This window comes from Grammomys surdaster, unplaced genomic scaffold (genome assembly GCF_004785775.1).
Source record: "Grammomys surdaster isolate TR1022 unplaced genomic scaffold, NIH_TR_1.0 66, whole genome shotgun sequence".
NCBI classification, from domain to species: domain Eukaryota; kingdom Metazoa; phylum Chordata; class Mammalia; order Rodentia; family Muridae; genus Grammomys; species Grammomys surdaster.
The window spans coordinates 5,534,066-5,557,138 of NW_021604568.1; the positions used below are offsets into that span (position 1 = coordinate 5,534,066).

The following is a 23,073-nucleotide window of genomic DNA, read 5'->3' on the forward strand; positions in this document are numbered from 1 at the left end:
AGAAAGAAAAAGTGTGAGCAAAATTTTGTGGAGGTGAGCCATGAGAGATGACTGAGAGGGACCGAGCCTCCTCCTTCAATGAAGAGAGCTACGTGATACAGCTGCTGCACTTTCTAGGCTACCAGAGCCAGAAGCAGATGAAGAGTGGGAGGAGTGAGAACGGGAGAGATCAGAGTCATGGGCAGAAAGAGGAACAAGTAGGAGGGACTGAGACAGGACTGCATTAAAAGCATAAGAATTTGAGTTTTTCAAGCTTTCATTTTCAATACTTTTTTTTTTTTTTTTTGGTTTTTTTTTCTTTTTTTTTTTTGTTTTTGTTTTTTTCCGAGACAGGGTTTCTCTGTGTAGTTCTGGCTGTTCTGGAACTCACTCTGTAGACCAGGCTGGCCTCGAACTCAGAAATCCGCCTGCCTCTGCCTCCCAAGTGCTGGGATTAAAGGCGTGCGCCACCACCACTCGGCTCAATACTGTTTTTCTTAACATGGACAGTGTAAAGTTTACATACTACAACTACTAGAAACACCAAACATCTCCAACTTATTTCTTTGGTATTATAAGGTCCTAAATTTTTTCTATATATTATTTTAAGAAATGTCTTCTAAAAAAGCATTCCTTCTTTTATTCACGAAGGGAATGCAGTAGGTCCAGTGCAAGGATCCTTTTAAAATTATTTCAAGACTAGTTAAATCCAGAGTTATTATATACATACCTGTAGGACAGAAGAGGAAGGTTTCTGGCTCTCCCAGGTACTGATAAATTTCATTTGTGATGGAAACTTGTGCATGTGCAAAAGAACTGAACACCTCTTTGTCTGCTGCACACATATTATGGTCAATATCATCAAAAAGCAAAGCAAATGACCTGCACCCAAACTGAGAGACCTTAGAAAAGAAAAACCAACATGATTATTAGCTTATCTCAGAGGGGGAAAATTCTTTTAAAATATACTAATGGTTTATCTGAAAGGCAAATACTTTACTTGGACTATCAAAGCATATCTGATCTTTTTACATTTTCAGTGGCAACAATTCCAAGATAATACAGCTAGTGTTTTGGAACCCAATTTTAATTTTGGATTGGAGTATATGAGTAAATGCAGCAGATCAGTGGGGGTGGTGGTGCACAACTTTAATCCTAGCACTCAGCAGGCAGAGGCAGAAGGATCTCTGAGTTTGAGGCCAGCCTGGTCTATAGAATTGAGTTCTAGGACAGTCAGAGATACACAGAGAAACCCTGTCTTGAAATAACAAGCCAATCCAAAAGAAGTCAGCCTAACTTAGAAGATCCAAGAAATTCACAAACTTACAGAAACCATGAACAAGTGTGCTCAATCCACAAAATACTCATGCCTCGCTCTAGTCCCCAAACGCACGTTCATCTGCCAGCTCCTTTTCAGAGGTGCCTAGTTAGGCAACCATCAGAAGGAACAACTGACTAACAGTGGACTAATGTCTCAAAAGTTCATTTACCAAAGCCATCTTAAAGTCTTCTGGGGGTGTGACTGTTGAAGCTAGAGCTTGAGGCGCTTACACTGAATACCCACCACACAGAGCCATACTCAACTCTACCCTTTAATCTTTTTTTTTTTTAAATTTTTTTTTTTTATTTATTTATTATATGTAAGTACACTGTAGCTGTCTTCAGACACCCCACAAGAGGGCATCAGATATCATTACAGATGGTTGTTAGCCACCATGTGGTTGCTGGGATTTGAACTCATGACCTCTGGAAGAGCAGTCAGTGCTCTTAACCACTGAGCCATCTCACCAGCCCCCCCTTTTTTTTTTTTTAAAGATTTCTTTTTTTTTTTTTAAAGTTTTATTTATTTATTATATATGAATACACTGTAGCTGTCTTCAGACACACCAGAAGAGGGCATCAGATCTCATTACAGATGGTTGTGAGCCACCATGTGGTTGCTGGGATTTGAACTCAGGACCTCTGGAAGTGCAGTCAGTGCTCTTAACCACTGAGCCATCTCTCCAGCCCTACCCTTTAATCTTTATTAATGTGTGTGTGTAAGCACATGTGGTCAGACAAAAACCTTTCAGGAATTGAACTCTCTTTTCTACCTCCTTAAGGTAGGGTCTCTAAGCCGGGCAGTGGTGGCACATGCCTTTAACCCCGGCACTTGAGAGGCAGAGGCAAGTGGATTTCTGAGTTCGAGGGCAGCCTGGTCTACAGAGTCAGTACCAGGACAGCCAGGGCTACAGAGAAACCCTGTCTCAAAAAACCAAACCAAAACAAACAAAAAGGTAGGGTCTCTACTGTTGCTATTCATGCTATGTGCTACACCTACTTGTCCTACTCAGCTTCTGGGTAATCTTCTCCTGTATCCACATCCAGTTTCTGAGTAAGAAAGACAGGGTTTCTCTGTGTTCTTAACCACCGACTCACCTCTGCAGCATCCTGTTTGTTTTTTAAGAGTATCATACTACAGGCCAGGCAGGCCTCAAAATCTTAGCAATCCCCCTGCTTCAGCCTCTCAAATGCTGGAATTGTATATGAGTTACCACACCCAGCTTGTATCTTATTAAGTTTTACTAGCCACATGATACCACTAGTATAAAACTTTGCTTAAAGAATAAAACATACATATGGAAAACTCATTAAACTTAAAACCAATGAGAAACTGGGAGTCCTACACTACACAAAAATACAGTCAATACAAGTCAGAGATGAATCAGAGTCAACAGCAGCTTACATGCTTATGTACCCCTTTTCTTGAAGAAGTAGCCTTTTTCCAGACTGAGTGTCATCTGCTATGTATTCCAGGAAACTGACATCGACCATCATCCTTCTAACACGAGCACATATTTAGTCCAATATCCAACGGCGGATGTACTTTCTGAGCACAGCTTAACCTAACAGCATCACCTGAGCCAGCAGAAGAATCTGAATGGCACCTCAGAGCCAGCATCACTTCTCAGCTGCAGGGGCTACTCTGGGCTTTGTGTGATGCTGGAACTTGAATTCAGGGCCTAACACTTGCTGGGCAAAACTCTACTATTAAACCACATCCCACCCTCCTCCACCTCCTGAGAGCTTCGAAGTGAAATGTGACCAGCACAGGTGCTTACTTCTAATTAAGTTTTTGAATGACAACTACTTCACTACCCAAAATTGAGTTAACATAAAGCAAACAACCAAAAAACCTCCACTTAAATACTGAGTCAAGAAAAATAAAAAAGAATTACCTGGTCCAATTTGCGTTTCAATGTTGATACTTCCTTGGGGTTAGAAAAAGTGATATCTAATCCTGGCGAGATAGCATAGATGAATTCTATTTCATATTCTCGTGCAGCAGAGATCAGAGTCATAAGTTGCTCTAGAGAACAGAGTCCATAATTTTAGAAAGCAACAGGAATACTAAAAGAAACTTTAATAACTGAAGAAATCATCTCTTCCAATTTACAGTAAATGAAAGGTCTTTTATTTTAAAAATTAAAATTTACAAAATATCACATTCCTGTATTTTAGTACACCCTGGTAATCTCAGAAATCGGGCACTTGAAGCAGGAGGTCAGAATTTCAAGACCAGCCTCAACAACATAGCAAAAAAATCCAAGGGCCAGCCTGGGCTACATAGTGATAATGTCTCAAAATAACAAAAAGAGAAAAAAACTTCCTATCTAATGTGATAACAGGCCATACAAAATGGCACAAGCTGAAGTAACTGATCATACCAAGCAAAAAGAACAAGTTTCACAAGTCCAACATGGTGGCTGACACCTAAAATCAGAGCACTCAAGAGGCTGAAGCAGGAGGACGACTGTGAGTTTAAGGCCAGCCTGGACTAAGTACTGAAGTGAATTCCAGGCCAGCGTGGATTATAAAGTAGGACCTGCATCAAATACAGAGGTTCACAAGAGACTTTTCCCCTCATTTTCAAATAATTTCTTACCTTTCGGGGGGCAAACAAGTTTAGCATCAGTAAAGCATGTTCTTTTTATTATTTTTAAATTTTTGTGTTTTTATACAGAAAAGTGCCACTTGTCTGATTTACAAAGATGTTCTAAGGAGATCCACCTATACCTCTGCCTCTTAAATGCTGGGCTCAAAGGTGTGTGTCACCATGCCTGTGGTACTTTGAATAAGTAACGGTCCCACAGGCTCATATGTTTGAATACTTGGTTTGGTCCCTGGTTGGTGGAACTGTTTGAGAAGGATTAAGTTCCAGCTTTGAAGTTTCAAAGCTGCATCCTTCCCAGAAACTCCCTGACTCATGTTTGTGAATCAAGACAATCTCACAACTATTGCTCCAGGTTGCCTGCCTGCTGTCATGTTCCCTGTGGACATGAACTCTTAACCTTCTAGAACATTTTATTTAATTAATTAATTAATTAATTAATTTATTTATTTATTTATTGGTTTTTCGAGACAGGGTTTCTCTGTGCAGCCCTGCCTCTGCCTCCCAAGTGCTGGGATTAAAGGCCTGTGCCACCACCGCCCAGCTTAGAACATTCTTTTATTGTTGGTCACAGCAAATGAAAACCACAATGTCCCTCCCCAAATTAATTATATAAAATATCTCCATTACTTAATCCTGAAGAATCCCTTAAATCAGCACTCAAAGCAAGCACCTTATTTCTCTGTCCAAATCCTTCTGGCTTCCTTCAGTATTCTCCTAGTCTTTTGTGGGTAAAGTCCACTAGCAGGAGTAAGGAGCATCACCCACGACCGTAGGAGGAGTGGGGCCAGGATGGGACAGCCAGGAGCCATGGTCAGCCACCAAGACCTTTAGTGCCACACTTCCAATCTTCTCTAGCTCAGACTAGTTACCCGATAACACTACTCATAGAATTTTTATTTTTACAATTTTTAGTAAGTGTAGTATAACTACCTTAAAACAGTCCCCTCATTCATTCATAGATCAAATTTTCATAAATCAAAATTTAAAAATTACCACCAAGCCAACGAGATAGCTAAGGATAAAAGTACCTGCCACATAGTCTGACAGAATTCAATCCCTGGAACCTTCAGTTGGAAAGAGAAAACCAACTCCATACTCAAACCTGCACAGGTGTGCAAATTCAGGCAGATGCAAGCAAACACACACACACACACACACACACACACACACACGCAGATTACCAGCTTCTTCCACTGAATACATCTCTCGCCAAAACATCCTATGTTTGTAGTCGTCTTTCGGAGCATACAAGTATGTATTTAATTCCCATTTCTGAAGCCTTTAGAGGAAAAAAATATGCATAAGTAGGCAGCAATAGGAGGCTACAAACATCAATTTTTACTTTTTTTGCATACCTCATGACAAATATTCTACTTTTAGACTTATCAATGGAATCTTAATACATTAAATATTATCAAGTACGTCAACCTGTTAAGTGTTGAAAAATACAGCTCTGAATAAAGCAGTCAAAACCCCAAACCTCTTCAATTTCCCCATGAAAAGTGTGAAACCCACTCGACATAAAGGACCAAAATGGAAAGAACCAGATTTTCAGTCTCCTGGTCTCCTCTGCTTTACACATCAGCACTTACCTTCTAAAGAGCTCTTTTCTCTGCTCCATAACCCAAGGTCTTCCATAAAACCCTACATTTAAAGAAAAATAAAAACTTTCTCAGGTTTCAAAATGTGGTTCAGTTTTACTGGGGGGAAAAAAAAGGTTACAAAATGCAGAATCCCTTCCCAAAGAACTGTATAGAGGTGCTGATAAGGTGACATCCTGGGTCTGAACAGCCAGCCTACCACAGCCCTGGGTCTGAACCCCAGCACTGTCTTAAAGAAAGAAGTGCACAGAACACACCAGGATCTGAAAACCATTTAGTGAAAACACTGTTTATCTATCTGTTAGAACAATTATTCCCTCACTGCTCATATAAATTTTTATATTTCCCACTATACCATTTATTATATAACATAAGTTTTGTCTCACTATGGAGCCCTGCATGGCCTAGAACTTTTTAGGATGCCCTCAAACTTGCAGCAAATCCAGTACAGAGTACACACACCACCATGAACAAACAGCATGCAACCGCTATTAAGAACCCAAGCTTAAAAAAAAAGAACCCAAGCTTACCATCTTTTTTACTGATAATAAGGTCCAAATCGTGTTTATTCTTGCTGAAGATACAATTCAGTGATAGAGTACTGGCTTAGAGTTCATGAGACCCTGTCTATATTCTGTTACTCACCTAACAAAACACACATACTTCTTTTTTTCAATGCTGGAAATGACTCCAGAACCTTGAACACACTAGGCACGCACTCTCACTGAATGGGAGTCACTCTACCTTACAACAGGAGACTAAGTAGAGCAAACCAAAGTGTTAACACCGAAGAGACCAAGATGGGCACAGTGGCTCTCCCACTGGTCCCAGTACAGACAGAAGAGGCCAAGGCAGAAGTAGTTTGAAGCCAGTCAGGGCTACACAGTTCCAGGCTAACCTAAGCTACATACAGTATGAGACCGTGTCTCAAAAAACTAAAAAGGCAGACCAATTACTTCTAAAAGAATGACTTTAAGAGCCCAACAAGGTAGTAAAATCAAAAAATTAGAGAAAGATGTAATGTGTGAGCAACCTCCACCTACCTACATACCCCACTTTGCAAGAGTTGCTCTTTAATGTAGCCTGGTCTGGAACTTGTAGCCATCTCTCTATCTCTGCTTCTAAGTGCTGAAATTCCAGGTGTGAACCATCACACTTGGCTATGATCACCTTTTTAAAAAGTTCCTAAGCCCGGCAGTGGTGGCGCATGCCTTTAATCCCAGCACTTGGGAGGCAGAGGCAGGCGCATTTCTGAGTTCAAGGCCAGCCTGGTCTACAGAGTGAGTTCCAGGACAACCAGGACTACACAGAGAAACCCTGTCTTGAAAAAAACAAACAAAATGAACAAAAAAAGTTCCTACCACAAAGGGGACCAAGCAAATGAACAAATAGGAGGTGTGCGTGCAAGTGCATTTACAGACCCAACAGTGGCACCAACCTCAACAGTAAACTCCACAACTCCACAGCCAAGCATGAAACCAAGTTAGGATGCCCCTACCTGACATCCTAGGGTCCAGTGCAGGAAAGAAACTTGTAACTCTTCTTGTTACAGCTATTTCTGCACTTAAATGAAAACTGCAAATACATGGAATACTGTGTAAAACAGAATGATGAGCAAAGATGGCACCGCAGCTCCCAGCATACTAAGAACACCTCACAGTCTGTCTAACCTGCCCTCAGCCTAATCACCAGCAAGAGGGAAGAAAATCTCAGCAGCACCATGGAGATGGTCACAGTAAGCTCTAGGAACAGCAAGATGGCTGGGCAGATAAAGGTGCTGGCCAATCCTGACAACATCGGGACCCACATGGTGGAAAGGAGAGGTGACTCCCTTCCACCTGCCCACCTCCCCCACAAAACTCAAATCTGAGGCAGACATTCTGCACCCCCAAAAGAATGACAGTTAAACATCCTGAAACTAGCAGCATTCTCTAGTTTCTCTTCTCCTTTTCTTCTCAAAACAAGGTTTCTCTCTGTGTAGCCCTTGTTGTGTTGGAACTTGCATTGTATGTAGACCAGGCTCAAACCCAGACTGCCTCTGCCTCCAAAGTGCTGGGATCAAAGGCTTGTGCCACCACCGCCCGGCTGAGAATGAAGTCTTAAAAGAGTATTAAAACAGAGCTCTCAGCTGGGTGGTGGTGGCGCACGCCTTTGATCCCAGCACTTGGGAGGCAGAGGCAGGCAGATTTCTGAGTTCGAGGCCAGCCTGGTCTACAGAGTGAGTTCCAGGACAGCCAGGACTAAACAGAGAAACCCTGTCTCAAAAAACTAAAAAAGAAAAAAAAAAGACTTCATTCTCTTCCTACCCTTCCCCAACCTAGGATCTTAGACAATACAATGACTCTTGTGTGGCAAGATGGCCTCAAACTGAGTGATGGCTGGAACACAAAGTAAGTTCCAGGACACTCTAGGATAGTGTCGGAAAGTAAAGCAAAAGCAAAACCTCATACCTAAAGCAAGATGGCGGCCGGATCCCAGCCACTCCAGAGGGCAGGAAGATAACAAGGTTAAGATCATCCTGTGCTTCTGGTTCACCTAGGCTACAGGAGACTCCCGTCTGCAAATAGGACTTCGATCTTCTTTTTTCATTTACAGAAGATTTCAGAGACTAACAACAGGTAGTCATGAAGATCTTAGCACTCTGTATAACCCATCCCAGACCCATGGTTTCTGTCAGAAATAAAACTGTGATGCCCGATCCTTTAAAAAAAAAAAAATCCCACCGGTTCTTCCCCCCCCCCCCCAAAACCCCAAGAAAAAATGTCTGTATTCTAGCAAGCCTGGTATGTGCAACACACAAACCACCCATGTTTTCATAGATCCGGGCTCCGGGAACAAAAAAGTGTTTCCTCAAACTTTGCTGAGCTGTTTCATGTCTTCCTGTAGCTGCCAAGAATGTTCTCCCCTGCAATTAGCCTCCATCAAACACCATAACTGACCTTCTGTCTTTTGACAGTGGGAGAGCTCCTGCCCTCAACCACGAAGGGAAGCCGGCCTTTAGCCTTTTTGGTTTGAGTATTAGTCTTTTAAATGTTTTGGGTTTTTAAAAAAAATTTTTTTAAATTTATTTTATGTACAAGTACATTGTAGCTGTCTTCAGACACCAGAAGAGGGCGTCAGATTCCATTACATTGTGAGCCACCATGTATGTGGTTAAAGGGAATTGAACTCAGACCCTCTGGAAGAGCAGTCAGTGCTTTTAACCTCTGAGTCATCTCTCCGGCCCAGAGTATTAGTTTTTATATTCTCCAGTTAGGAAAAAAAAAGATAATAAAAGGGAGAAACTAGAAAACGTTGTTTGCCAAATAAATAAAACATAAGAAAACTCAAATTACGGTGTACTTAGGGAAGAAAAAGGCTTTCCTGAGTTCAGTATGTACCCATTCTATTTCAGAAATTGCAATTAAGATGTTCCCACATCTTCCCTCACCACCAAAACGCCCTCGTTCTTTTCAACTGTAAATGAGAAGACAAATCATTAAAACTAAGCCTTTCACCGAAATCACACACACAGACTCCACATCACAGACGCTTTGAGATGTGATATACTGACATTTACACACACACACACACACACACAGGTCAAAGAACAGCAATTGGTAAAGGATGACACTTTTCAGGAGTCTTAAGAGGGGAAGGAGGCTTGCAGGGGAACAAAAAATAAAAACAATCCTAGGCCTGAAGAAATCTGTAGTATTATAAACTGACTGTGCTCCTCCTTCACTCGTAAAAGCATGCCTGTGTGGGCTGATTTTTTCCCCTTACGAGGGAGGGGGGAGGGGAGATGAGAACGCTGCACAAAATTTTCTCATTTGAAAGCAGGCGACCCTGCGGACTAAGCTCCAAAGGTACAAAGAAGTGAAACACACAGCCTGACGACAGGCTCCTTGCCACCGCCGCCTCCTCTGACAATCCGCCTGGCTCTACGCCCAAGGAGGGTGGGGTCAGGCTCCTCAACAGCCAGGAGACTGCGAAGCCGTGAAATACCAGAGCTAAAGGAGGGAGTCCTCGCGCCCTTCCCCGACCCCGTGTTAGTAAGGACACCGCTCGTCCTGGGGGCGGGAGCCCCTAAATAATCACCAGCGCGCCCCTCCCGGGAATAGGTGCTGAGCACCGACGCGGGGCTGGAAGGTCAACTTACCTTCCACTACGCCGCAAAGGAACCTGCGTGTCCCTCCGGCCGCCCCGGCCACGGCCGCCGCCCCGGTTCCCGATGGGTTGTCTTCTCCAGGGGCTGGAGCTGCAGACGGCTCCAACGAAGCCCCCGAGGCGGCGGCAGGATTGGCGTTGCGCTCGCTCTCCCGCTCCTCCAGCGCCGCCTGGCTCTCCTTCTGCACCATCCTCCTGCCGCTGGCCGCCGCTCCCCTTCGGCCTCGGTCCGTTGGGCCACAGGCCCGGAGCCCTGCAAAGGGCCGCGGCTCCGAACGCGCGCCTCCTGGGCTCCTTCCCCTCCCCCTCTGCCCTTCCCCCTTCCTCTCGGCGGGGGCCCGAAGTGCCCGGATGAGAAGGGCGGCGGCACCGGCTCGAGCCCTTTGTCAGCCGCTGCCTCCGCCTGCGCTGGAAGCCCAGAGCCTAAGCGGAGGGCGAGGCCGCCACTGCTTCTTCTCGGAAGGAAGGCCGAGGAGGCGCCTTCGCTCGTCCCCGACGTCTGCCGCCCTCCAAACAGCCTTATGTCTCGGGCTATCTCCCCTGCTGGAGTCCCTAAGCAGCCTCTGCCGCTGCCTCTGCCGCCCGCTTCCTGTTTATCCGCACTGCGCCTGCGCCACAGACCGGCTCAGACCGGTCCCTCGCCCGGCTCCCCCCTCCTTTCCTTGGGGTCAGCCCATTGCGTTTTATTTGCTAGGGGGAAAAAGAACAAAGGGAGCCGTGAACCCCGCGGAGGTGCGCGGCGGTGGGACGTACCATTTTGGCTCGCCACCCTCCAGGATGAGCGCCACACTCTGGGTCGGACCATTACCGCACCCGGAGGAGGGGACCATGGGAGAAGGCGGCCGGCTGGGGAGTTTGGGAGGAAGAGGGGGAGGGCGGAAAGGAGGTGTTTACTCTCTCAGTGCGCAGGCGCCGGGGCGATGCCTCTGGTTCTTAAAGTGGTAGGAAGCACTGACCTACTTTGGAGATTGTTGTAGCAGTTTGGCTCATCAGGGCTGTCCGACCCACGTTTGGTTCTGTGAAGACACCATGCCAAGGAGCTCAGCTCACGCCTCTGTCCTGACTCATTTTCTTCTACTCCCTCTTCGGAGTTCACCCCGTTTTAAATTGAGCAGGCAACTATTTATTGTGTTTGCCTCATCCTGGGCTGTGGGGCCCTTATGACCTCATAATGTGGTTAAAACAAGCTGTTACGTTTCTGCTTGATATACCCCTACGTTTGTTTTGTTTGTTTAGCCTTGGCATCAACATTTCCTAGGAAACCCTGCCTCTAAGGGCTTGACTCCTGTAGTGTTCTCTCTACCACTTTTTTTTTTTTTTTTTTGGTTTTTCGAGACAGGGTCTCTCTGTGTAGTCCTGGCTGTCCTGGAACTCACTTTGTAGACCAGGCTGGCCTCGAACTCAGAAATCCGCCTGCCTCTGCCTCCCAAGTGCTGGGATTAAAGGCGTGCGCCACCACAGCCCGGCGTCTTCTCAGTACCTTAAGAAAGTAATCTTTTTTTTTTTTTTTTAATACTTCATCGTGGCAATAGCCCAACTCTTGAAGCTCCAGGGACGTTGGGTGAGGGTAGGGGGGCGCATTACAGTCGAGAACTTCCATGCCAGGTTTATGGAGTGTTGGGTATCAACCCAGGCAGGGACTTGTACGGTACAAGCACTCCAGGGATTTTGTGGTTTTCTTTTGTGTGTGTTCCCAAATGCCATGGCCCATGTGGCAGTCAGAGGACAACTTGTGGAAGTCGGTTCTCTTCTTCCTTATGTGGATCCCGGGGATCAAACCCAGGTTGTCAGGCTCAGGCTGGGCAAGCACCTTGATTGCCAGCTCCATCCAAGACTTTTTTTTTTTTAAATGTGTGTGTGCCACGTCTGTTGGGGGTGGGGCAGCAGAAGACGCAGTTGCGAGCCACTGAACGTGTTTGTTGAACTCAGGTCCTCTGGAAGAGAACAGTACCTTCTCTCTCTCCAGCCTAGCAAGCAGGAACTCGTACCAGTTCTTTCCGGTTCTGGATTAGCGAGTTGGGAGTTGGAGGAAGAAACAATGAGTAATCTCATACTCTTTCCTCCTCCCTGCGGTCCTTCACAGGGCTTGCTTTATAGGTGTGTCCCGCCTATCTCCAGATTGCTTCCTTTTGTTTTGTTTGTTTCTTCCATTTCTCTTTTTGAAACGGGGTTTCATTCATTAAGTAGCCAGAGAAGTGTCATTCCTGTCAGCCACCACTGGCAGCTGAAGAGCATTTCTTTTTCCATTAGTGTGGTAATCAAACCCAAGGCCTCATCTGTGCTAGGGAAGCGCTCACTCTACCCCTTCAGCTACAACCCCAAACCTGAAAGGTGGGGATTTTTGGTTCTTCTTGGTTTCGAGACAGGCTTTCTCTGTGTAGCCCTGGCTGTCCTGGAGCTCACTCTGCAGACCACGGTGGCCTCGAACTCAGAGATCCACCTGCTTCTCTATCCCAAGTACTGGGATTGAAAGCATGTATCACCATCACCCAACTTAGGGTGTGGTTCTGACTCCTCGAGTGGTCGATATTTTCCATGCCATCCAATGCTTACCCTGCCCCTGCTCTAATACCTCCCAGAGGTACCAGTGGGGGCTGGAGAAAAAAAGAGTACTGCTGCTGTTCCAGAGAACTGGGTTTGAGTCACGCTCACTGGTGGTTCACTGTCATCTGTACCTCTGGTTCTTGGTGGCAGTGTCTGAAGCCCTCTCTAGCCTTCCTGGGCACTGCACACAGCAATGCACAGACTTATGCATAACACGTATTAGGGGTTGGTCTGGTGCTGCTTTGTATTCAGATGCTAAATACCAGCCCCCCCTCCCCCCCTCCCCAAAGGAGCAGATTACATACACCAAGTGATGCAACTGGCTCCCTAATTTAAAGATATTGGTTAAATAAAAGTGGCTATAGACAATTACTAGGGAGAATAAAGGTGGGCCGGGTTTCAGTTACTGGTCTGGGGGTTGCAGGTAGGGACCACTAGGAAAGAGGGAGTTAGAAGGGGGGAGGAGACCTTCATGGGAGGAGATGGGTCATGAGCACATGACCAACTCAAGTCCCCAAGTTTGAGACACAAGCACTTCCAAATGAGCCATCTCCCCAGTCCTATTTGCTTTTGAAACAAGGCCTCACTCTATAGCCCTACCTGTCCTGGAACTCAACATGTAGATGAGGCTGCCCTGAAATCTGTAGTCCCTCTCAGCCTCTGCCTCCCAAGTGTGAGGGTTCCAAGCCACCCTAGACAAAGGTTTGGGTCTGAGCCTGGTCTAACTTTGTGCTACAAACTTCCCAGATAACCTTGAGTTAATCTAGTTGGTTAGCTGCAGGAGGAACTAGAACCTAGACATGATGGCTTTATATCTATAACTCCAGCAACTGGGGAAGCAGATTCCAGAGGATCTGAGCTCTGGGTTAGCCTGGGCTACATAATGAGACTGAATCTAGGGATTGGGGATTTAGCTCAGTGGTAGAGTGCTTGCCTAGCAAGAGCAAGGCCCTGGTTTCGGTCCTCAGCTCTGGGAAAAAAAAAAAAAAAAAAAAAAAGGTAAGTCTATTAGGTAGCCAGTTAAGATGGATTGTTCGATCACAATCAGCTGTGGATGTTACCTCCTGTTTCCCTGGTAACTCTAAAACTAGCTATGTCACAAATGCCTCTCCTTAAGAGTCAAAATACCAGGGCAGGCAAGTTGGCTCAGGGCATAAAGGTGCCTGGGCTCACATGGTGGAAGGAGAGAAATGACACCTGGCTCCACACATGATGTCATACGTGTGTGTGTGTGTGTGTGTGTGTGTGTGTGTGTGTGTGTGTGTGTGTGTAAAATACCTTTTTAAGGTGTAAAATACCTTATGAGAAGGCAGAAGTATCAAGACTTTGTTGAGGCCCTTTTAGGGAAAGCTGCTTTCTCCAGGTCAAAAGAACAGACTCTAAGTTCTGCCTCTGGCCTTGGGTAGGACATTCCATCCCACCTGCATCAAGAACTAGAATATTACATACTGTTGTCTCCTCCCTCAGGAATGAATCCAGCTGGAAGCTAATCATAACTTCTCTATCTTCTTCAGATACCAGCCCAGTCCTACGCTTGCTTCCCAGACACTCTAGGCTTTATGTAGTTTTCTCAGAAATCTCCATCCCTCTCTTCCAGGCAGCTCCTTGCCAACCTCCCCTGCTGAACCTGCCAGCTTTCTTGGACCTTAACTCAAAAAGACATGTCTTCACTTTTCTTCTCCACCTCTTTCCTCCCAGTAGCTACAGAGATTTACAACTTGCCTGCCCTGGTTTCTTCTTCTTGTTGTTTTTCTAATTAAATTCTAATAAAATGGTTCTTGAGCATAAAATTCAGAAATAAAAGAGGTAGGATCTAATCAGGCCTGAAAATCATTGGGCCGGGACCACTCCAGAGGAATACTGATTCATCTAAAGATTTAAAAAAAAAAAATGAAGGAAGCTGGGCATGGTGGTTCATGCCTTTAATCCCTGCACTTGAGAGGCAGAGGTAAGTGGGTCTCTAAGTTCAAGGCCAGCCTGGCCTTACAGAGCTAGTTCCAGGACAGCCAGGGCTACATAGAGAAACCCTGTCTCTAAAAACAAAAACGAACAGAAACAAACTGGGAGGAACAGTTATCTTCCCTCCTTCACCAACTTGTGTACAGATATCTGCTGAGCCTGCCAGCTCTTCTGAGTTTTAACTCAAAAAGTATAACTTTGCCATTTCCTCCTTCCTCCTCTAGTTTGAACGCCAGCCAAAGCTCTCAGCATGGTGGCTGCCTTTACAGTCTGAGCTTTGGTTTTTGGAAGACTCCTCCCCTGCCTTTTACAGTGTGTAGAACATCATTGCTGACCCCAAACTCAAACCTTTCCTCCTCTTCTCCAAGCTGCTAAGATTTACAGCTTGCCTGCCCTGTTGTTTTTCTCTCAGATGCTAATAAAATAGTAAAGCAGTCCTTCTGAGCTTCCTTCAGAGTCTTGTCTCTAAGACTCATTTAACACTGAGCCTTAGAACTCACAGACTGAACCCCCACTTCCCCCATGACAATTCTAGAGACACCAACAACAGCAACAACATCAAAAAAAGGAAATCTGGAGGGGTATACTCCATCCTAGGTTCTTGACTTAGGATCTGAGGATGAACTTCAGGGATCCAAAATTTATGAGAGTGGGTGGGTGTGTGTGGGGGGTACAGCTTGGTGACAGTGCTTGTACAGTAGGTACCAGGCACTGGCTTTCACACCCAGCAACCTCTCAAAACCAAAACAAACAGCAAACCTTAGCCCCACCCCCCACCCCCTTCTCACCCACTGTGGATAGTGGGCCCACAGTTTTGATCAGATCTTTAATTTGAAACCAAAGAACCAAAGGAAGAGGGTTCTCGGATGAGATATGCAGGAAAAACAGACAATAAAACCACTCCATATGTTAGATGCGTTCTGTGATGCTGGGGACGGAAGCAGGGGCCTCCAATGTACTATTTAGTCCCACAGGGAGCTTTTGCTTCTTTGAAACCAACCTTTCCACTGACCTCGTCATTTGTGTATTGGAAGCGGAAGGGCCTGACTTCCTCCTTTGGATGACTCAGCACACAATGGAGGAACCCACCATTCACCACCCGCAGTGTACAAGTGCTCAGGAAATCGGTCCTTCTTGCCTCAGACAGTCTGCACCGAGTCACGGAGAAATTTTTTTTAATCCATACAACTTGTGAATTGGTGACTTGTGTGCATGTGGAGATCAGAGGGCTCAAGGGACAGAAGTCTCCTCAGGCTTGGAGGCAAGCCTGTGTCTCTTCATCCACCTTGAGCATCCCAGGGATGGAACTCCAGGCATTAGGCTTGACAGGAAACATCTTACCCTGCTGAGCCAGCTCACTAACTGTGCACTGTCTCTTTAATAATGCCCAACTCTCTTCAGTTAAGGCAGGAAGGGAGGGAGGAAGGATTTCTCAAAAGACAGCATTCTCGGAGTAACTAATTAATGTAAGTCTGAAATTTTCGTTTTTTTGTTTTTTTCGAGACAGGGTTTCTCTGTGTAGCCCTGAAGTCTGAAATTTTTGATTCAGAATTTAAGAAGTTTGCCAAAGCTGAGCGTGTTGGAACATGCCTGCCATCCCAGCATTTGGAAGGCACAGGTAGGAGGGTCAGGAGTTCAAGGTCATCCTTGGTTAGTTACAAAGGGAGTTTGAGCCTGGCTACATGTGTTCCTGTCTCAAACATTTAAAAAAAAGGGGGAGGTTACCAAAAAAGACAACTTGCCTTTATGAAAACTTGTACTGAGCTGATCAAAGAAAAGCTCATATATATACACTGTATATACCATATATACTGTGTATGCCATACACAGTGTGTACCATATACACTGTAGATGCCATATATAGTGTATATAGCACATATACCGTATATACTGTAAGACTTTTGGGTCTAAATGTAGGATTTTTGGGTCTCGAACTTAAGGATTTTTGGGTTTGAATTTAAGATTAAAAGAACCCCACTGTCCCAGGACACATCCCTGGAGGGGCACGTTCCTTAGTCAGAGGACACTTGCTGGATTAACATTCAGAGGAGGACGGGAGAGGCTGATTAACATTCCTCAGACCACATGGGAGGGAACCCACCTGCAAGTGCAGCGAGCCCAGAGCATGCAGACACATTCCAGGAATCAGGAAGCTGAGCCCTTAATGTAATAAACCTGGGTAAACGGTGGACACTCCTTGTCATAATCTGAGTCACCTAGGGACTGAACCTGGAAAGGTCAGACTTCGTGGTTTGCCCTCGTGAACTATACTGTACCTATAAGTACTGTCCACAGCTCTTGTTCGGCACTCTCTTGCCTGCATGCGAGACAGTCCTAGTGCACTAATTTCATTAAACCAAACCTCATGTGATTGCAGCGAGTCCTGTCTGTGTGTGTTTCTGTGGGAGTGTGTCCCCTTGTTTTGGATCTTAGAGTCCAACAATAGCATATACACTGTTTATACCACATACACTGTATATGCCATATACACTGTAGCATCCTGTCTCTCCAGTGGGAATGAACAGCCTTGTCATTTGTGTGTGGACAGAGTCCATCCACAGCAGCTAGTTCCTTATGCGGGCTGGTGCCAGGCATTTACTCAGCTTTAAAACATTGAAAGAGTGGTACCACTTGCCTATGATCCCAGCATTGAGAAGGGGAAATTTAAGAAGATTCAGAGTTCAAGATCATGGCCAGCTACAGAGGGGTTTGAGACTAGCCAGGACACACGACACCCTGCCTCGAAAAACAATGCCCCAAGAAAGGAGAGAGGAACTGTGTCATCAGGATGTAAAGAAAGGGAGAAAGGAAAAAAATAGTATACATTTCCTCTTATCTGCAGAATCTAGAGTTTTACACACACACACACACACACACACACACACCCCCCAAAGCAAAAGGGAGACTACTGGGAGGAAAAGGGAGACCAGCAAGGTAGGCGAAGGACGGTAGCTGAGCGGGTACGGATGAGAAGATATAAGGGTATATGCTATGGGAGAAGATGGCTCAGTTGGTAAAGTACTTGCCACTGAGCTCCCAGAGTTGACCTCTAGCTGGGCTAGGAAGCAAACTTAATCCCAGCACTGGGCAGCCGTAGACAGGTCGATTCCAGGGAAGTGTTGGGGCAGCCAGTCTAACTTAATAGGTGAGCTGAATTTTCAGTGAGAGACCCTGCCTCAAAAAATAGGCTGGAAGAAGACACTCAAACATTGCCCTCTGGCTGCCATAGGCACACGCAGGAGCCCCTACAGCCCACACGGAAAACACATACACATACAAACAGGCACACAGAAAGAAGAAAAAAAATCATAGGAAACCCTATTACTGTGTATGCTAACAACAATAACAACAAGGTTAAGAAAAAACTACTGAAGGTCATCCTTGTTTAGGAAACATTTTCTCAAAAGGAAGGAGAGAGAGAACACAAGAACAAAGGTTCAGACATCAGTGAAGCTAAAATCTGAAAATATGTAAATGTATATACACATGACATATCTTTATATGTCTATATAGTCATATGTGTGTATTTACTTCAGTTTTCAGAATTCTCATTCATGTTGAAATGGCAAATTATTCATTTTCCAGAACTGGAATAAAACACATTTATGGCAAAGGGGGAAAAAAAGACAACATGGTTGGTACATATTGTCATTAGACAGCATCCTATCTTTTCCTGTGTCCTCTCAAGTCACGAGAGGAGATCCGTGTAGGGGTCAGATGGATTTCCAACCCGAGTCTTGGTTATGTGCCAAGTCATAGCCACACTTGAAAAGACAAGCACTTCCTTGAGACTTTAAAGGTCTGCAGGCCTGTCACTGTGGCAGTTGTAGGGTATCGGGGATAAGGAGGCAGAGACAGCGGGCTGTGCACAGCCATGTATTTTATTGTATCTGGCGTCTTTCTTATTTTACAAAATAGATAGAAGAGCCCAAAATGCAAAGCAGTCAACAATGTCTGATGGGAGGGGGAGGGGGGCCCTTCCCCTCAGACCCTGGCTGACTGGGAAGGGGCACTGAATGAGACAAGCAGGTTTATTAGTGAGGAGCAGCAGCATGGCAGGGTGCTGACAATAGGTTGGAATTGGATCCTATCGTCCCTGCCCTCTAGGTGAGCTCTGGAGCATCCCTGGGTAGACTAAATAGAGGGAGAGGGGACCCTAGGGAATCCTAGGGCATTGTGGGAAGCCGGGCAAAGATTCTAATGAATGCCCTCACACTGGGTCCCTATGGAGTGCCCATCTTTTTCTTCCCATTCCCCTAAGGCAGCCACTAGGAGGAGTGATAAAACTCAAGTTCAGGAAATCCCTGACTCACTTCCATGCCTCTATAACTAGATAGGGGTCACGGAGAATCAAAAAGCTGTCATCAGAGCAGCTGATGGGGTGGGGGGGTAGGTGGGACCTTGACAAGCATCATCCAGGACACCGCTCCCTCTTCGTCCCCTGGCCACCACTCCCACCATACAAGCAAGGAAAAGGGAGAGGATTCAGGGATGAACCAGACATCTGGATCCCAGGCCCTCCTAAGACACTGAGAAGCGTATGGTGAATTTCTGGGACATTGCTAAGGACATAAGGCCTTCTGGGAAAGTCTGGAAACTCATACTCTGCTGACCCAGGACAGCAGGCCCGTGGAACCTGGCAGTGACAGCCCACCTGGACTCTCACAGTCTGCCCAGCCTTTCTGGTTTCTACTCCAGTCAATTCCTAGGACCTAATCACTGGGCTCAGGGCCAAAATTTTTCTGCTTTCTTGTCCCTGCTCCTACAGGGCTCTCAAAGGCTAGGCTGAAAAGCCAGCCAGGGACATGGACAAAGCATGTTCTCTGAGAAGGGAGTCTTAGAGGAAAATCTATGAGATTAGGGATGGGGAAAGCACCATAGCAGGAGACATTCTGTCTAATGTGGTTTCTAGAGTGGGGTTGGGAGGCAGAGAACCACTCAGTCACTACATCAGGGGTATCCTCAGCACTGGGTATCAGTCGAGAAGGGGGTGAGAGCCATCGGGGGTTAGGAATTGCCCCCCTCCCAGACTTAGCTTGCCTACTCTTGCCACTTAGCTCAGGGATCTGGGCTACTGAAGCTCCAGGATATTGAATCCCTACAGCCCCCAGGGTACAGGGAGGATGAGGACAGACCTGGGGAGAGGAGGGGTAGGATCACCTGGACTAGGGCTACAGCGTGGTCACCCCAGGACACACTAACCCCTCTCCCTGGGGAGCTAGATGACATTATCAAAGAGTTGCATGGACCTCATGATGTTCTCGTCCTGTGGTCATGGCATGAGGGAGGCAGGTAAAAAGAGAGAGAGAGAGAAAAAAAAAAGCTTGTCAGAGACACAGAGAAAGGCATTTAATCAAAGATGGGGACATTCAGGAAGAAGAAGGTTACCTAGGGGAGGTCTGAGGTGAAGGGGTAAATCTGCCCTGGTCATGAGAGAACAGGGTTGGGAGGCAGGGGGAAGGGCACAGGCAGGGTGTGACTGAGTAAAACTGAGGGGAGCCTTTTCCTGTTTCACATATTTAGGTCTAGAGTTCAGAACAGGGACGTGTAGAGAGTGGGGCTATACCTGTTGACAAGATTCAATGAATTCCTCGATAGTCACCACACCGTCCTTGTTTCTGTCCATCTTCTGTAAGGAGGTGGTCAGGCAGAGAGATGAGGAGGACAGTGGGAGAGAGAGAGAGAGAGATACTTAGGTAAGCAGCTTCTCAGGCCCGGTGTCCTTCCCTCCACTCCAGGGCCACCAGCCTACCCAGACCCAGGCACCTGGAAGAAGCTCTCCACATGTTCTCTTGGGGCCTCCTCCCGGAGGGCAGGGTATGTGTACTTGCCCATCATGTCATAGATGGACTTCATAATGTCAAGCATTTCCTGTTAAGCCAAATGAGATTTCTCCTAAGAGCCTCTAGTCTCCAAATTTAGGGGCCTAGAACCAAGGACACACCTCACTCACCCCTACTGCTGACACCTATGATACGTTGCTCTGTATCAGATCCCTTTGCACACTAGCACCCAGCACCCACCCAGCACCCCTCTTGCCCCCCGGTGGCCCTGCACCTCCTTTGTGATACAGCCATCCTTGTTGAGGTCGTATAAGTTGAAGGCCCAGTTCAGCCTATCATCTATGGTTCCCCGGAGAATCACCGACAAACCAGCCACAAAGTCCTGGAAAGGAGGCGGGGGGAACTTTGCCAACCCATTCTTTGGGCTTGTCATGGAAACCTTGGCCCCCACAGAAGCCCAGGGGAACAGGCTTGTGTGACCCATCTCTCCTAGCTCACCTCAAAACTGACAGAGCCATCATGGTTGGTGTCAAAGGCATTGAAGAGAAAAGTAGCATAGTTGCTGGAGTCTGTGGATGAGTGTGGGACATGAACAGGGTCTTCAGGCAGGCCAGGAATATTCATTTCTCCTCAGCACTCCCAGAACCCTCTTCCCACCTCAGCCTAGGAATGGGCAACTATCGCCCCCTTGGGTGTCTGACTCCTCACCTCCTTGGGGAAAGAACTGAGAATAAATCTGCTTGAAGTTCTCCTCGTTGACAATTCCACTGGGGCATTCCTGGGCGGGGACAACAAGACTGAATAGACACACAAACCCCTCTCTCTCCCTTTCCACTCACCACCCTTTGAGAGACTCCCAGAAGGAGGAAAAAAAAGATCATCCTGCCTCTGTGGAACTTACCACAGAGTTCTGGTAAGGACTAGCAAGCAGACTCCTTCCCCGTGTACAAATAAACATGAACTAAAGCATCACAAGCCCAGCTTCCCAACCCCAGCACCCCGAATTTCAGGCTAGAAGTTGGGTCTACAGGCCCCATCTCCTTCTTCAAAGCAGCCAGGCGGTATTTCCCAATACTTGCAGGTCAACTAGGCCTCTCCGACCCAGCCCTTGCCCAGCTGGCTACACCCTCCACTCACGTTCTTGAAGCCTCGGTACAGGACCTGCAACTCTCTGCGTGTGAACTTGGTTTGTTCCTGGAGCTGTTCCAGACCCTCAGGCCGGTGACACACCGTGGACAGTTCAAACTCATCCTCCACGCTGTCTGCGGGGAGTGGTAGGGGGATAGTTTTCCTTCAGGTCAGGTCCCTGAGATCATTTGGGTAATCTTCAAAGTAACTAATCCATCCCCCACATCCCCTTCTCCCTGCCCCATCTTCCACACCCCAGAGAACAGTTTGCCAGACTCTGAGCAAGAACGTCGAAGGACAAAAAGGCACTGGTGAGCTTCTAGGGCAGTTGGGGCTAAGGCTATGCTTAGCTCCAGATTCAGCACTGGCCCCGGGCCCTTGGTGGGAGACAGCCCCTTGTTGCATCTTCTCATTAAGGGGATAGAATGGCTCCCCAACCTCTCTCCCCCCCCCGTACCCCTCCCCCCGCGCACGCCAGAAGGTCGGAGCCTTTCTTGAACCAACTTAGAGCTGCCCAACCCCAGCTCTGGAGGACCCCGTAACCCAACCCGATCCCAATCAACCCCTACCCATCGCAGCCATGCCCGAGCCATGCCCCGCCCAGCTCCAGCCAATCATCATTCAGACCCCAATCCCAACTCCACCCTCAGTCCCACCCTAGCTCCCAATGTCTATCCCCCCCCCCAAGCAAGTACCCCCATCCCGCCCCAACCAGGAGAGTAAGTCACCTGGGTCCAGCGGGCGGGGTCTGTGGGGGCGGAGGGAGGCTGGGGCAGCTAATGCTGAAGGGAGCGAATTGTCACCGAGAAGGCGGCAGAAGACCAGGCCAACTGTAGACACTCCCCTGACCCCACACTCACAGGAAATCTCACAGACTTGAGTGTTTCAACACACAAACCCCAGACCCACAACAAAGGCACATCACAGTGCACACAGACACTCATGATGAATTGGACTCCCCATAAACAGTCCCTTTCTTTTCCCAAATTAACTCCCCGTGGTGGCACCATCCGAGTGATGCAACTTTAATAACTACTGGGCCTTTACGGCTTACAAAATTCAGTATGTTTTATAAGGTGGGCAAGGCTCAGCGGAAGAAATGGAACCTATAGGTCACTACTCAATTGGGGACCACTCAGTTGAAGATCAGGCTAGGACAGAAAAACCCCGGTATCTTGACATCTAGGAAGGTGGGCTCCATCCTCTACACCTGTCACCTGTTACGGCATCGGTGACAACCATTCCAAGGTCTAAAACAGTAGGGAGGCCACAGAATTGCAGACCAACCTCACCAGCTAACCCCCCGCCCCCTCCCCTTTAGGCCTAACGCACTAGCCCTGGTTTACCATTTTGCAGGCTAGGGATGCTCACAAGCACTCGTGATCTGCCTATACATTCCAGTTGGTAGTTACACCCTTCACATTCAGACCCAGCCAGTTCCCAGTTCCCAGTTCCCATCACACTTCACGCACGCACGCACGCACGCACGCACGCACGCACATCCCACCCCCAGAAGCATAGGAGAGACACTTGCTTTCACTGACTGAGGGCAGGGCTTGGGGCCCGCAGCACGGCAGCAGCTTGAGGAAACGCTGCTTCAGGGCTTTTTTACTGGGCCCTGGAGGGTGGCCTGGGAAGAGAGAAGACCCCAGGAAGGCACATTAACTCCCACAGAGCCCTCGGTTCTCTGTTTGCCTGTTTGCTCCCCCACCAATCACAAATGAACACTGTTGTTGGCTGGGGTGGGGGTAGGAAATGAATGGAGGCTGTGTAGACGGGCAGGATGGCTGGGGCCAGGTTGCCTACTGGGTCTTATAGGCATGGAAAGTCAGCTGGGGCCAGGCTTGGTCACACTGTCTAAGGAGAAAAGCAGGCAAAGGTGAAGCAGCCTCAGAGTGTGTGAACTGCTAACTGGGGTAATATCTAAGGGACTGTCTGAATAGGGACCTTCCTTCCTTCCTTCCTTCCTTCCTTCCTTCCTTCCTTCCTTCCTTCC

The 23,073-nt window shown here is 47.0% G+C and overlaps 2 protein-coding genes across 7 annotated transcripts in view; both read right to left on the reverse strand.

Moving 5' to 3' along the window:
* Oga (O-GlcNAcase) overlaps positions 1-10,275 on the reverse strand; it is a 33,723-nt gene extending 23,448 nt beyond the window's left edge. Inside the window, exons 1-5 of one of the 3 annotated variants that reach the window (XR_003712477.1) lie at positions 9,656-10,249; positions 5,506-5,557; positions 5,095-5,192; positions 3,198-3,328; positions 710-881 (exon numbers count right to left, since the gene is read on the reverse strand). Coding sequence is in view for 2 of the 3 variants with exons in the window: in XM_028776359.1 (XP_028632192.1) it covers positions 710-881; positions 3,198-3,328; positions 5,095-5,192; positions 5,506-5,557; positions 9,656-9,854 (652 nt within the window). In the remaining variant the exon portion in view is untranslated. Of the gene's footprint in view, positions 1-709; positions 882-2,704; positions 2,761-3,197; positions 3,329-5,094; positions 5,193-5,505; positions 5,558-9,655 lie in introns of those variants that run through there. The other 2 variants (XM_028776359.1, XM_028776360.1) reach the window with 2 other exon arrangements.
* Positions 10,276-18,029: 7,754 nt separating this feature from the next.
* The window catches only part of Kcnip2 (potassium voltage-gated channel interacting protein 2), a 22,039-nt gene continuing 16,995 nt past the window's right edge, over positions 18,030-23,073 (reverse strand). The window contains exons 2-10 of one of the 4 annotated variants that reach the window (XM_028773125.1): positions 22,612-22,707; positions 21,806-21,859; positions 21,087-21,211; positions 20,658-20,727; positions 20,448-20,518; positions 20,224-20,331; positions 19,933-20,037; positions 19,733-19,795; positions 18,030-19,432 (exon numbers count right to left, since the gene is read on the reverse strand). In XM_028773125.1, coding sequence (XP_028628958.1) covers positions 19,385-19,432; positions 19,733-19,795; positions 19,933-20,037; positions 20,224-20,331; positions 20,448-20,518; positions 20,658-20,727; positions 21,087-21,211; positions 21,806-21,859; positions 22,612-22,707 — 740 coding nt within the window. In that variant the 3' untranslated portion in view covers positions 18,030-19,384. Of the gene's footprint in view, positions 19,433-19,732; positions 19,796-19,932; positions 20,038-20,223; positions 20,332-20,447; positions 20,519-20,657; positions 20,728-21,086; positions 21,212-21,805; positions 21,908-22,611; positions 22,708-23,073 lie in introns of all 4 variants that reach the window. The other 3 variants (XM_028773124.1, XM_028773131.1, XM_028773132.1) reach the window with 3 other exon arrangements.